General features: G+C 40.5%; 1 protein-coding gene across 19 annotated transcripts in view; it reads left to right on the forward strand.

Annotated features, from left to right (window-relative positions):
• Nucleotides 1-14,664, forward strand: part of syne2b (spectrin repeat containing, nuclear envelope 2b) — a 121,633-nt gene that overhangs the window by 41,098 nt on the left and 65,871 nt on the right. For all 19 annotated transcript variants that reach the window (XM_077236444.1, XM_077236449.1, XM_077236454.1 and 16 more), the window contains 18 exons: nt 464-622; nt 780-935; nt 1,090-1,361; nt 1,488-3,549; nt 3,690-4,024; nt 4,260-4,404; nt 4,575-4,775; nt 4,891-5,150; nt 5,570-5,729; nt 8,369-8,524; nt 9,044-9,184; nt 9,822-10,004; nt 10,161-10,298; nt 12,700-12,885; nt 13,120-13,224; nt 13,530-13,682; nt 13,766-13,852; nt 13,957-14,103. In XM_077236444.1, the coding sequence (XP_077092559.1) occupies nt 464-622; nt 780-935; nt 1,090-1,361; nt 1,488-3,549; nt 3,690-4,024; nt 4,260-4,404; nt 4,575-4,775; nt 4,891-5,150; nt 5,570-5,729; nt 8,369-8,524; nt 9,044-9,184; nt 9,822-10,004; nt 10,161-10,298; nt 12,700-12,885; nt 13,120-13,224; nt 13,530-13,682; nt 13,766-13,852; nt 13,957-14,103 (5,046 nt within the window). The remainder of the gene's footprint in view (nt 1-463; nt 623-779; nt 936-1,089; nt 1,362-1,487; nt 3,550-3,689; nt 4,025-4,259; nt 4,405-4,574; nt 4,776-4,890; nt 5,151-5,569; nt 5,730-8,368; nt 8,525-9,043; nt 9,185-9,821; nt 10,005-10,160; nt 10,299-12,699; nt 12,886-13,119; nt 13,225-13,529; nt 13,683-13,765; nt 13,853-13,956; nt 14,104-14,664) is intronic.

The following is a 14,664-nucleotide window of genomic DNA, read 5'->3' on the forward strand; positions in this document are numbered from 1 at the left end:
TAACAGATTTGGTTTTAACTCTGATGGAAAAAACAATCTTCTAATAAATTTTCCATTAACACCTGTGGCTCCTGAATTGGATCCTTTTTGTGTCTTTATATGTTGGTCTGGCTTTGGCTGCCTTACCACAGAGACAATCTCATCACATGTTGCACCATGCACTGCCTTTTATCAGTGAATAAAGATTTCATTCTTTTAAAATTGTCATGCTCATAGAGAAGGCATAGATATTTGTTCTGTTCCCTCTTCTCTTTCTTATGGTACTGTGTATGTTTGGAATGGCTTTTTGAGTTTGATTTTGTGTTTTTTAAAACCATAGTTGATTTTGATTGCTTGAATTTACTTAATTTACTGCTCTAATTTCTCAGTTGTCTACAATCTTTTGTCCTGTGCAAGTAATATTGTAGTTGCTAGTCTTCAGTTCAACAATTAGTTTACTCTGTTACTCTTTTATGTGTTGCAGCCACAGTATCAAGATGTGGATTTTTCTCTGCAAGTTGGTCTTACCACTGAAATCTCTGAGAGTCCAGCAGAGGAAGAGCCAAAGGGACCCACAATGAAGGATATTTTTGTGGAGATAAAAAACATGGCTGAAAAAGGACCAAAAAGTGTACTCATGGAGGTAATATTTAAATTTAACCACTATAACATCAAATTCAAAATACTTTCAATCAATTTAAACAATGTCAATGCATTGTACGGTACATTTAGAATAAACATAAACAGGAATAAATGTGCATTGTGTCAGCTGTCCTTTCAGAAAGCTTTTATTTTTTTAGGGTATACCACATGAAATTATAGAGAAACTTCTTGACACGTCCAGCACGGATCTTGAAGCTCAGTTAAAAAGACTAGTGTTTCAGTTACTGAACCTTCGAACTTGCCCAGCTGCTCTGAACTCCGCAGACATGGCTAAACAACTAGAGGAGGCTGAGGTGGGTCTAAGATTTTTCCTTTGCATTTACATATTAAATAGGAAATAGGCTGTGTTACTGTTTCTTTTTTAAGTAATTTTTATAAAAGAATTCCGAGTTAAGGCTGAAGGTGAGCTCATTCAATATTTTATACTGTATTGTTCTACTATCTTAGGAATGTAGAAGATGTGCCCAGACACAGGTATCTATGCTGTCCAGGCAAGACCAGGCTAATGGAGACATTGGCACTGGCACTAATGGCACAGTACATGACCCCGAGGGCATGCAACAGCTAAGCGCCCAATGGAGTGCAGTTTTATGGGATGCAGCAAGCTCTGTTCATTCTAAGGAAGTACAACTACAGATGGTTACAGATTTTGACAGGCAGACCAAGAAAGTCAAAACTACTCTGGAGAGACTCAAAACTGAGCGCGAGGCACTAAGAGCGTGAGTATTTACTATTAAGCTAGTTGATTTTTATACTTATCACTCTGAAAATGGAGCAAGTTTATTGCTGAACTAAACCTCTGGTTATTAGAATGGAAAACAAAAATCTGTCTTATATATCTCTAGATCTCCAGCCATGAGCAGTTTTGCTGAGGAGGAGAGGCTGCGCTCTTTCTTGAGAAACATGGAACAGGAAAGGACAGCTCTCGGTGAGCTAATTCAAACTCGTGCAAAACTCTCCCCCCACCTCAGTCTGCCTGAGAGACAAGCAGTGGAAATACAGCAAAACAACTTGCAACACCAGTGGAGGGCCCTGGAGAAGGATGCAGAGATTGCTCTTTACATGGTTAATGCTTATGCTAAAGAAAGTGGCAGCCTTCTTCAAAATTTCGGTGCCTTAAAAGACCATCTCAAGAACATTCAGAAAACCTTGGATGTATTAAAATCCTCTCCAGTTTTATGGGATAGCAAGAGAGCTCAAGAAATTATGAATATAAATGCTGATCTCACTTCCACCCATCAGCAGCACCTCTACCTTCAGCAGACCTCTGAGGCACTTGCCCAGGAATTCCAATTCAAGGCAGAGACATCCAGCGTAGAGCAGGACCTTCACCATATCAAAGATCAGCTCGATCAATTAGGCGAACAGTTAGCAGCTGCAACCCCTAGCAGCAGTAACCCAATGTTAAGTAAAATTGTAAAAGTAATGACAGATGCTCTAGCTTGGGCCAAGCAGACAGAATTTGATATCAAAGGACGCCAGAAAAAGGTTTCTCTGCTTCCAGAAGAGGTACATCGACAGATTAAAGATTTAAAGAAATTGCAGTCAGAGATGAGCTCCAAGCAAGCCCTGTTGAAGGCCTTGGTTGAGGAAGTCAATGAACTTATTCGTGACCTAGATGAGGATGATGTTTCAATGGTGACTTCATCCTTGAAAGCCCTAGAAGATTTGTCTAAATCAACAACAGGAAAACTGGCCAAGGCAGTTCACGAGATGGAGTCAGGGCTTCAAACCCGGGAGAAGATGTCAGAGCAGATTGCAGATGTTGATTCCTGGGTGGTTGGACATCTCTGGAGGGAAGCTTTGAGGAGAGAGGATTATCAATGTTTGAGTCCGGCAGACCTGGATCGCAGGTTGAGGCAGATCCAGGACACTCTTGGAGAGGCAGAAAAGCAGTCTGCTGTCACTGAAGCTCTTCTGATGAAAAGCAGAGACATTGCATCAGAGCTACATGTCTCAGAGAGTACTCAGCTCCATGGGAAACTCATCAACCTTCAAGAAGACATCAAGGGTATTGTTATCTATGAGAAAGCATGTTGCCAGAAAGTTATGGATGTCATACAAAGCCAAGAATCCTCTCAAAGGAAGGTATCATCTCTTGAGAACAGCCTGAGACAAATGTTAGTTGATTTAAAAAGATACAGGTTTCCTGTTACCAAGGATACCCTCTCTGTTATCGAACCCTTTAAACAGATGATTGTGGAGCGCAAATCTCAGGTTGAACAAGTCAGTCCCTGTGCAGAAGACAAGAGAAGAGAGCTATTATGTGTTATCACCGAACTGCACCACAAAGTGATCGATTTGGATCTCAAAGCACAAACTCATGAAAGGTACTTGAGTCTCAGTCAGTGTATTGAAGATCTAAAGGAAGAAATGGAGGCTCAGATTCCAAGGACCAAAGATGAGAGCATCAACAAAGAGGAACGCTACAGAGCCTGTCAGAACCTACTGATCCAAATCCCTTTAATGAAACTCTTGTGTGAGGAAACAAGAGTTGAACTCCAGGAAATCATAGCAGATCTTTATCCATCTCAGATCTCTGCTGAACAAATAAGACTCAAGCAAATCTTGGAAAGTCTCAAAACCTCAGAATTGACATTGAACAATAATCTTCAGATACTGGAATGGGATCTGCTGAAACACATTCACTACCCATCAGAAAAGAGAATAATTCAGCAGTTCCTCAAAGACACCAATGAGGAGCTAGAAAAGCCTTGTTGTATTGAACCAAAAGGTGGAGTAATTGAAAAACAATTAAGAAAGTGCCTTGTGCTCAGAAAGACTGTAGAATCTAGAATGCATGTGCTTGAGTTTCTTGAAAAAAAGATTGGAGCTCAACCTCCACAGGACTCCAAACAGCTTACTTGCTTGAAAGATATGGTTTTGGAAAGGTGTGATCAACGAATGGTGAGTTTATGATGTGTTTCATCTTCGACTCGCAATATAATTGGTATAAATATAAATGTTTAGAAATATACATAGAAACTTTATTGAAAATATACATTTAAGCATATAGACTTCAAGGAATATTTTTGCTCTCTTTTCAGGTAAGTTTAACTAAAGCCAAAGAACTGTTGAGGAACTACACCAAGGCAGTGATTGATACCATTCGGTTCCTCCAAAGAGCTGCATTGGTCCTTCTTCCCTCAATCTGCTCTGCTAGAAGCTGCTCAGAAAGACTCAAAGACACTCAGCAGGCTTTATTGACCCTAGACACAGAGTTCCAGTCACATATTTCACAGCTCCAAACTCAAAACCCGCAGCATCCTTGCTTCAATCCACAGCTAACTGAATTTCTACACATAGAGGTTCTAGCTGAGCTCTTGGTCAGGCTATCGACCCTCAAGGCCCAGGCCCAAATACAACTAGAATCTCTGAAGAGGTACATAGTAGGAAACCTTATTGTATATACTTTAGTGTATAAGAACACAGAGATCAGAGTTTTTCCTCATAGTAAATCATCATAATCACTAATGAATTTGTGAGATACTTAATAAGCATTTATTTTATATACAATATGCTCACTGGGCTTATCAAATATTATCATTACCATATATCCTGTCATCAATTTCTAAATGCCTCATGTGTAAAGTAATTAATTTCTTGTCCATAACAAGGTGTGTTGAGTGCCAGAAACATTCTCGTAAATGCTATGAGGAGCTTTGCCAGGAAGTGAGAGACTCAGAAACATTGCTATCACAATGTGCTTCCAAAAAAAATACTTCACACAAAGACTGCAAAGACCAGCAACTGAAACTCAAGGTAAAGGCAATAAGACCCTTTTCTGCAGAACGGGTAGCATTTGTTAGCATTAGCTCCCCATATAACCGAAAGATCTGCATCATATATCTGTTTTAGCCAACTTATCCAATAAAATAAATATAATTTGGCTGTTAGGCTAATTTAATCAAACATATTCCTTATCTTTTTAGGCTGTAGGGGAAGAGGTTGCCATGCTTCTTGGTAAACTGGAGAATCTGAGAGAATGGTGTTCATTATATGGATGTAGAGCCAACAGGGAGGATGCAGTGAGTGCAGTTTGGGGGCAAGTGGCAAGATTGCAGCGCTGTGCCAATGATCTGCAGACACGCTCAGGACAAATGGAAGCAGAGTGGAGCTGTGTCACAAGGAGTGTAAGTGCAATGACCACAACTGATAGCGAGTATTTGACCCTCTGTACATCAACATTCATGTGAAATAACAAAGAAACTTGAAAAAAGCTTGTTTTCTTTTGCTGTCATTCTACAGGTGGAGCAGGCAGCCGCTGTGTTGGAGCAGGTGGATGCAGAACTTCCAGACAGCAGCAGAAAGAATCTGACTGGTGACGAGCTGCAGGAACTGCTACTATTCTGCTCCCAATACCAAGACAGACTGGACTGTGAACACAGAGCTCTCTCTGCATTGGAATTAAGAGCTGCGAGGTTGCTTGGTGTTCCCCCCCACCTGGAACAGGCCCCGCCCATTGAGCTGTGCCAGAAACTTCACGCCCTGCAGGAGCGTTACCATAGGTCAGAAATCTACTTGGTTTTCTTGTTTTTTTTTTCATCACATTCTGAGATATTTGAATTATTTTTTTCTCAAAACATTTATGACTTTTGCCTTATATTTCCAAATGTGGACTCCATGTCCCAGTGATGCATGCGTTAATTCCAAATCAGTGGGCTTACAAAATAAAGTGGGTCAATGTTAGATGCCAACGTCCCGTCACAGAGAGGGCCAGCAAGCACATGCCTACTTTAGAACATTAAACCACACAGTCTCAACTAAATATTTATATTTAAGTTTACTTGTATACATTTTTATATTATGCTGAACAAGAACATACCAATGTATGGATTCTGGGACATGTATCAGCATTTATAGCATCCATTTTGCAGTATGGACTTGCACTGATAGTTTAACATATTTTGACTTGTATGTTCTGCAGTCTGAAGGAGCGGAGCACTCAGGGTCAGAGGGCAGTAAGAACAGAGGTGGAGGAAAGGGGACGAGTGCAGGAGCAGCTGGAGGGAGTCAGAGAATGGCTGGAATCTGCCACCTCTCTCCTCTCTGTACTAGAGCACGAACCCAGCAAGAAACAGCTACAGGTTAGTCACCTGGCTTGTGACTTGTGCTTTGATGAACTTTCTTCAGTTTAAATGTTTTTATTTTTTTACATGACATGAGTTAAAGAATTGGATTATAACTTTGCACAGGATAGGTTAGTACAGTACGAAAATCTATCGCTCCAGCCTGAGAATTACTAACGCTTATGAGATGAAAAAAAGGGGGATTTGCCATTGACACAATGTTCTGTTTGTCCCAGACTGCAACCAGCAATCTTCATTATCTCTGCTTTGAATAATACCTCTCACTCGTGAAGTCCCTTTTGTGTTTGAAAGTAACTAGCATCAACTAACGACACTACTAGCTTGACTACATTTTTTCAGTAGCATGACAGCTGATCTGCTTTCAAAACAGTGTTGTTTTTTTAATTGTAGTGTAGCAGCAGGAACATGCCTCATTGGTCCCCAAGGATTCCTGTTTTTTGTGTTTTTGTTTTTGTCTTTTGAAGTGTATATTCAGTGTGCCCCAGATTAAACAGATCTCATGACATACTGAAAAAGCAAAACAAATGCACATACAAAAGTTGCATTTTACAATTGAATAAACCTTAATTGACACTGACAGATTAATGAATGCTGTAATGAGGTTTGTGTCTGGGCAGCAGAGATACTGTACTACTGGCATACAGTGTTGTTTAATCATAGGTTTCATTGCTAAGTATTGATTGTCCCAACCAGGCTGTTTCGAGTGACAAGCAATTTGTAGAAATGTAAACTAAGAAATCGTCAAAATATCCTGTTGTTTAGAGCTTAACACAACTGTTGCTGGTTAAGACGAAGCTTTGCGCTTCATCGCTTCATGTCTAGTTAGAACTCTGTGTGAAAGAGACTGTTTTTTGTGCTGAATAGGCTGTTCCATCCAATCAATTCAAACACACACACTCTTAAAGATTCAAAGACTTTTAAACAGTTATTCACTTTCAAAAACACACAACACTTCTGTAGACTCTGCTGTTTTTCTCTCTCATTACCACACACAGATGAGAGGGCTAGTGTTTTAGTGTTCTGGTTAAATAGCTGAGTCAAGTCAAACATTCCCACACAATCTTTCTTTTCACTGTTTCAGTTACACACACACTCCTTCTCTCTTTTTCTCAAGCACACATGTTTGATTCAGATTTTCCCACACTCACACACACCTGTAAGTGGATCCTCCAGGTTTGGTCCCAAAGCCAATGATGCATTCTCGCTCTTACTCACACAATCCATCTTTCAGTTCAGTTTGCTCAAATCTGTCCTATATGATATTGAAAAAATGCTAACACAATAAAGGAACAGAATGTGTACAAATGAGCATAAAACCATGAAGATCAGAGGTCCTAATAAAATATAAACAGCCGCCAAATAGAATTATCTGAATGGATAATCTATTCCTCTCTCTCTCTCTCTCTCTCTCTCTCTCTCTCTCTCTCTCTCTCTCTCTCTCTCTCTCTCTCTCTCTCTCTCTCTCTCAAGCATGGTCCTTTCTGTCTCTAAATCCCTCTGGGTTTTTGGTAATTTTGGGATCTTGTTTATGCAGCTTTTCTTCCCATCTTAAATGGCTCATTATAATATAAATAGGGGTTAGAAGCTTTATCTCACTAGCTGGAGCCTGAGGAGGTGAAAAGGGTTGAGAGAGCTAGAAAGCTTTTTGAGTGAATTGTCCTGGTTCTGTTATCTTAAAGCTTGAGGGACTAAGAGCATGATCAGTGACTGGGTCAACCAGCGAGACTAGTGCTAAAGAGTGTTACTGGTACTGATATATCGCATTGTGCATTGTTTCCATGTGCTTTATGATGTTCCTATAAATTTACAGTAAGTGTTTTCTTCATTATACAAGTTTTTGTCTTTTGTCTTTTTTTGGAGGGGGGAGGGTTGTTTGTTGCTATTTCGTATCCAGTAGAATCTCAAAGTATACATGTATATATATATATATTTTTTTATTTTTATTTATTTTTTTTAGTCTGCTAAATGTTTGCTAATATTTGCTACGGTGTACAAAGAAAAATGAAAGTGCCTGAAGGGAAAAGCATAGGTATATATATTCATTTTTTCTCTTATGTTTTCAATTTCCTAATTAATAATTAGTAGTCTAAAACGTCTGATAACATGAAATTCTCTTTTAAAGAAATCTTATGTATTATTCCTTAAAAAGAAGTTAAACAATTTTGAATGAAAATAGAATATTTTTAAAAAAGTAAATTAGTCTGGTGTATAAGCATGAAGCCATTTTGTTGTCCCAAGCACAAGTAAATTAATTGTATGATATGACAAGGTTAGTTCAGGTAGTCTAAAATAACATTTCTAAGAACTTGGCAGTGGCCTATAAAACATCACCAAATATAATTTTCTTTTTATATCATAATGAATATAATTATGTTTTCACCATAGGAACAACCTTAAGTTTCAGATGTTTTATAGTCACTTTGCCGAGTCAGTTCTGCCCTCAGTGACTGCTTGTCTTACGTGTGTCACTTTTTCCATTCTTGTTTACGTTGAGCTCTGGTTTGGAAAAAACTCTTGTACCGAGAAGTATTTTTTAAACGAAATGGATAAAATGGAAAAATGGTTTGTGCAGGACATTTATGTACTCAATACTAATGTAACCTAATTGATGAGTAATGTCCCCTTTCGCTCAACAGGAGGTTCACTCACAGCTGTGTACCCAAAAGGCCGTTCTGCAGCGTATTTCAGAAAGCTTGAAAATTATGTACTCTGACAAAAACACACCGATTCCCGAAGAGATAGATGGACTGTCACAGGAAGTCTCAGAGTCATTACAGGAAGTGGAGGAGCAGGTTTGATGCATTCTTTAGAGTGGTTCCCAACTTAATTTTCAGGACCCAGATTTTACATTCATCAAAACAGACTTGCTATTTTTTGATTGAGAACTCTTCCTTTATATACTGGATGAGAAACATTTTTCTTTCTTAATTTAATATCAAATTTTCTTGTTCAAAAAGTACTGAACTCATACAACTAAATGTACTTCACACACACCCTGTAAACATCACACTTGCTGCAGTTTCATCACATCTGTAATGAATTACGTGAGTTGAACATCTCACTCTAGAAGAGTTCCAGAGATCCCCGTATCAGAGATATAATCTGCACACATTCACAGGTGTAAGAGGTGTTGCATCAGCCATATACACATTCAAACACACAGACACGCATACTCCTCTTAGTAGAGTTTTGTCTCATAGGCACTTATTGTGTTTAATGATGTTTGAAAGTGAATATAGTAAATTTTTTTGTTTCAATTTACATTTGTTTGTTTTGATGTCCATTTCATTGTCCATCTTTCTTGCTCACAGGTGAAGACAGCCGTGGAGAAAAGTGGCCCACTTCACAGGCTGGGTGCTAAAATATCAGAGATTAAAGCAGGTCTGGGATCAGTTCAGAGCTGGTTAGAGCAGAAGAGCCAGAACTTCAGTGAAGCTGAGAGCACACAAAAGGTCAGAAATTAGTTTAGTCTACTCAGTCTAAAACTCGTTTCACAAATTTTGTAGGCATATATTCAGATTAGAGCCCATATGACAGATTAAAGTGTAGCAGATGCAACGCTTCATGTACGGTTTCGGTGCAGATATGGGCCGGATCTGGGCCGACACTATGTTGCTATCTGAGGTTTTTGTATTGATGCATGCTAAGGTCATTAGCATTTATAAAGATACATTGTAAACCGATTTATGAACAATCTTTTTGCAATTTATGAAGAAATACACAGTAATGAGGTCAAGTACTTTAAACATAGTTTGGAAAAGTATCTTTTTTAACAGTTGATGCACGCTCCCAATAATACATTTTAAAATGTATTAAAGATTTATTAAATTGATTTAAGTTATTAAATGAGATGCACAATATAATAGCCCATAAATCACTTTATTTTTCAATACTGTACTGATATGTTACATAAACATTGTCAGTCTAAAAGCTCAAAACGCATCTGCAATTGCTTATGGCCTATAGGATAGGTGCAAGTTCTGTGAAACAGTGTTTTTAAATCTTTTAAATTATTTCTTTAGTCTAGAAACAGATTAAATAACCTATGGAAGATTGAATGCATTTTTTCTCTATATTGTTCCCTCGCAGCGAGTCTGGGATGCGCTGGATAATTTGCACACTCGTCTGACGGCAGTTGAGGTGGAGCTACAGGACGTGAATGAAATGCATCCGGATGAGACCCGTCTGATTCTGGACAACCTGGCCAACACTCAGCAGACCCACACACGCCTCACCAAACAGGCTGAACAGAGAACCACCTTCCTCAGCAAGGTCACCTCAATAGACTCACATTTAACCTAAAAATTTGCAAAGAAAGTTGAACATGATAGATTTAGATGGAAGGAAAACAAGAGTTTTAGTGAATAATAACTGACTTCAGTTGCATCATGTTACCTAAAGTGTGTTATCTACACTGTCCCTGTGTAGGTCCGTGATTGGCTGCAGGAGCATAAGGAGATGGTGAAGGGGTCACAGAGCTGGATCTCGGAGGCTCAGTCCTGGCTTACGACACCCTGCACATACACCACTGCCAGATGCCTCGACAGTCATGTAAACGCACTGCAGGTATTCTTCTCAGAAACATCATTATCGTTTATCTGACAGTTACTTATTACAGGAAAATTCCTCCTAGAAGAAAACTGCATCATCCCATTGTGGGGTTTGAACCTAGACGTATTTGGTTATAATGATTTCCATTACACGAGAGTAGATGTTAAAACTTCATGCTGATTTGTACTCGGCTTTCGCCAAGATAATCACCAACTAAGACGTAGCTTTACAGTAACCTATGCTTCTCCATCCATTTACGCTTCTTTCCATCTGGTGACGTGAATCTTCTGTCTGGTGTTAATATTGCGCGTCAGCACACACAACGGCTGCAACCACAGTGCGGTCCCCCCATAACAACCCCCTGGATTGAGCGGAGTAGGGAACATCTCTAGGGTCTTCAAGTGGGCACCTTCCGTCCTCAGTGTTTCGTCGACTAGCCCACGACACCTCAAGAGGGCTCGACAGTGACTCTGGCGTCCCAGAGTCACCCCCCTCCGTCCCCCACTCAACTCAGCCCAGCTTACTGACCTCTACTTCCCTCTTGCTGCTGAGACCTAACCACAATCTCACAATCTCTCCGCAACCCAACCATAGGCGCCAACCCGTTTGACTAAGGCTGTCGAGCCCCACTGGTGCGTTAATATGCAGTTTCAGTGGCAACGGTTCCGTATGGCATACCACCTACCGCAAAACACAATATCTGCCCAACCACCCGTCATTCACGCAATATACACAGGAACGTAATGACTGTAAATACTATACAACCTATACAAATAAACCAACAGACCTTTCAAGTTTTCAAGAATTCTACGAAACCGTAGCATGGCGGCCTGTACACAGCCAGCTAGAATCTTTCCGTCTCAACCACAGCCAGTTGCTGCTCCTTTCTGCTGCTTCAGATAAGTTCTTTACTGTACGACGCAACTCTTGGCCACTGAATCCGACGTCTCTGAGGAACCGGGTTGTAGAGTGTGCCACAAAACCTCGACAACCCACTTCCACTGGATAAACCTGGACTCTCCATCCTCGCTGTTCTGCTTCAGTGGCCAGATGAGCATACCGCAGTTTCTTCCTCTCATATGCCTCATCTACCGCATCCTGCCATGGCACTGTTAACTCTATCAGTTGAACAATGCGTGCTGATCCAGACCACAAAACAATATCTGGTCGTAGGTTAGTGGTGGCAATCTCAGGTGGAAAAATAAGCTGTTGATCAAGATCAACCAGCATCTTCCAGTCCCTAGCAGCTTCCAGTTGTCCTGGGCGAGAATTGGTGTTAGCACCTTTTCTTGGTGGTTGCTCGCCTGGGCGGAGGAATATTGTCTTCTGCGTGTAATGTTTTGCTAGAACAGGCGGCAATTTATTGGTCAAACTACGCTTGCCTTCCAATGCTAAAGGCAAACATCGCAATACTTGATCATGGCGCCAAGTAAACCGACCCTGGCTAAGAGCCACCTTACATCCTGTCAAAATGTGCCTTAATGTGGCAGGTGATGAACACAAAGGACAAGATGGATCCTCTCCTACCCAGAGGTTTAGGTTCTGCGGTGATGGGAGAACATCATATGTTGACCTAATAAGGAAACTGATCCTACTCTCTTCCATTGACCAAAGGTCTTGCCAGCCCATTTTGCGTTGTTCCACACTCTCCCATCTCATCCACTCTCCCTGCTTGGCCTGGGAAAAGGCCTTTATACATCTCATCCTCTCCTCCTGCTTTCGCACCTCGTTGACTACCAGCTTCCTCCTTTGAGCTGGGCCTGCATTGTGCCATTTAGGAGGAGCTAAACTGAGCCCAAAACCCCCTCTTCCATGCTGTACCTGTCCCACGATATCCCCAATTTGAAGGTCAGCCTTTGCCTCTACTACAGATTTCTTTGCTGACCCCTTTCTACCAGTTTTTACCACAGGGGCTGCCTCCCTTACACATTTGTCGCGTGACTCTGCTAAAGTCATTTCCAGTCTGACCTTGGCACACTTAAACTCCTCGGTTAAAGCAGAGACTGGCAGCTGCAATACTCCTTTACTATAAAGTCCCACTCTGCTGAGGCAGCGTGGAACTCCCAACCATTTCCTGATGTATGAACTTATTAACGCTTCCAGCTTATCCACTGTTGTCAAAGGAACCTCATACACAGTCAGTGGCCACAGCAACCTTGGCAGTAGACCAAACTGAAAGCACCAGAGTTTCAGTTAGCCTGGTAGAGCACAGCTGTTTATGCTCTTCAACCCTTCCACTGCTTGTCGTCTAACTTCTCCCACTCGAACTGTGTCCTTTAGATCCCCATCGTACCATCTCCCTAGACTCTTCACTGGCTTCTGAGAAACCACTGGCTTCACTGGCTTCTTTATAGTATATTAGGCTAAAGGCCCTATTGTATCATTTTCATGTCTAATAATTGTGTCTGTGTTTCAGATGGTTCTGGATGATTCCGCTCAGATGAGACGGACTCTACAGGGCTTCAGCAGTGTGCTGACAGAGATGGGAAGTGTGTTCGATGTCAGTCCACTAGAGGAGCAGCTCTCAAATGCAGATCGACGTGTGGCAGACATGCAGCACAGCCTTCTGGGACCCCTCTCTCAGCTGGAGCATGCAGCAGCAGTGAGCACACAGATTTTTACAAAACTATATATATATAATTTAATTTTAAATTTAATTACTTAATTTATGAATAATTTTCCCAGAGAAGGAATTTTTTTCAGATTTAACTCACTCTTGAGGAAATTTTGCCCCCAAACTATAGCTTATTGTTGAAAAAATGCACAGGTGTCTAATCTATAGAAGGTGATTTTTATGCAACGTGATTTGTTTATGTGTGTGTTGTGTGTTTTTAAGGAAGTGGATGCCATTGAGACAGAGGTGAAGGTCATGGAGAAAGATGTAGCCAAAATTAAATCTACTCTGACTACCAAGGAAGAAATCAGCCAAGACAATCTTAAGGTAAAATAATTGTGTACTTAAATATTTGACCACTTGTAACCTATAGTGCGTTTTAAATGATCCACATGACACAGGCTACCGTAACCGATTCCACTTTGTTTAAAGAAAAGCACAAAGCAGAACAGAATGGTGCAGCATAAATTTGCCTCGGCCATTCTTACTACGTATGCAAGGCTCGGAGAAACCCCAATCATGGGTCCTAAAGTGACATACACTGAGACCATTACACAGTCAATGGGGGAGACGTTATTATGTAGTTACTGTCAAATACCTGATTCCTGTGGGTGTTTTGTGTGTATTTGCAGGCAACAGAAGACAGGATTGACCTGATGAAAAGGACAGTAGCTGAGATCCAGAACTGTAAGGATGGTCTGTGTCTTCCTGACAAAGCTGAAAACACACTCCTAGTGTTCAACAGAGCAGAATTACTACAGAAACAGCTACTGGAACTAGAGCAGGTAGAGCACATATACACAAACACATACACGCAGGCAAACACACAGTTCACACAGTGCTCAGTGTTGTGTTCATCTCCTCTCAGCTGGCTCTAGAATACTCAGTTGAGGTGCAGGATATCCCTGCCCCGACCCTAAGTGTTCCGCCCACTATCACTGAGGAAGAGACTCAGGTTAGACAAAATATTATGTTCAAATCTAATGCTACAAACGCAAAGATTAAATATTAAAATATATATTATATATGTTATAATATATATTATGTGTGTGTTTGCAGGAGAGCGGTCTGATTCAGATCGCGCATGTTGAGGAGGATGTGTTGAGAAAATCAGGAGCAGCGCTGATGACGGTGGAGCAATCCACACCGGAGCAGAGACTCACCTGGATCTCTGAGAGGAGCAGCCACTCCCCCACAGAAACACAGGTATGAGGGAACACACTGTATGCCCCCTTTTTGAAATCACCCTGGAAGTTGTAGGTCATCCGAGTACTTTTCTCCTGCTGTTTTATGAATACACTGAATTTGGACATATTACTCATTTCTCATACTGTTTTTACTGTTATGTAGTAGGGATAACAGTAGTGCATTTTCGAATGCATCTATAGTCAGAAAATATGCAGGTGTCATAATTAATCAATAAAGTATTATTACTAAATATAGTCCTGGATAAAAGGCTTTGTTCACCGGAACACGAAGAGGTTATTATTGCTTTTATAAAACAGTTTACTAAACAAATTATAAAGGACACAAAATCATCATCCAGAATTGGGCATATCCATTTTATATTGCTTATATTATAGTTGTAGTCTATAATTGTATAATAGTCCCCTTGTAGTCAATAATTGTATCCCTTAAAACTCATCTTTGATCACCAAAATTAAAAAATTTTCCTTGAAAAAAAATTCTTCATGCCTTAAAGGGGTCATCGAATGCAAAATTCACTTTTATATAGTGTTTGCATATAAATGTGTATTTGCAGTGTGT

Source organism: Siphateles boraxobius, unplaced genomic scaffold, assembly GCF_051911475.1.
Source record: "Siphateles boraxobius isolate OS27281-9 unplaced genomic scaffold, OSU_SipBor_1 20, whole genome shotgun sequence".
In the NCBI taxonomy this organism is placed as follows: Eukaryota; Metazoa; Chordata; class Actinopteri; order Cypriniformes; family Leuciscidae; genus Siphateles; species Siphateles boraxobius.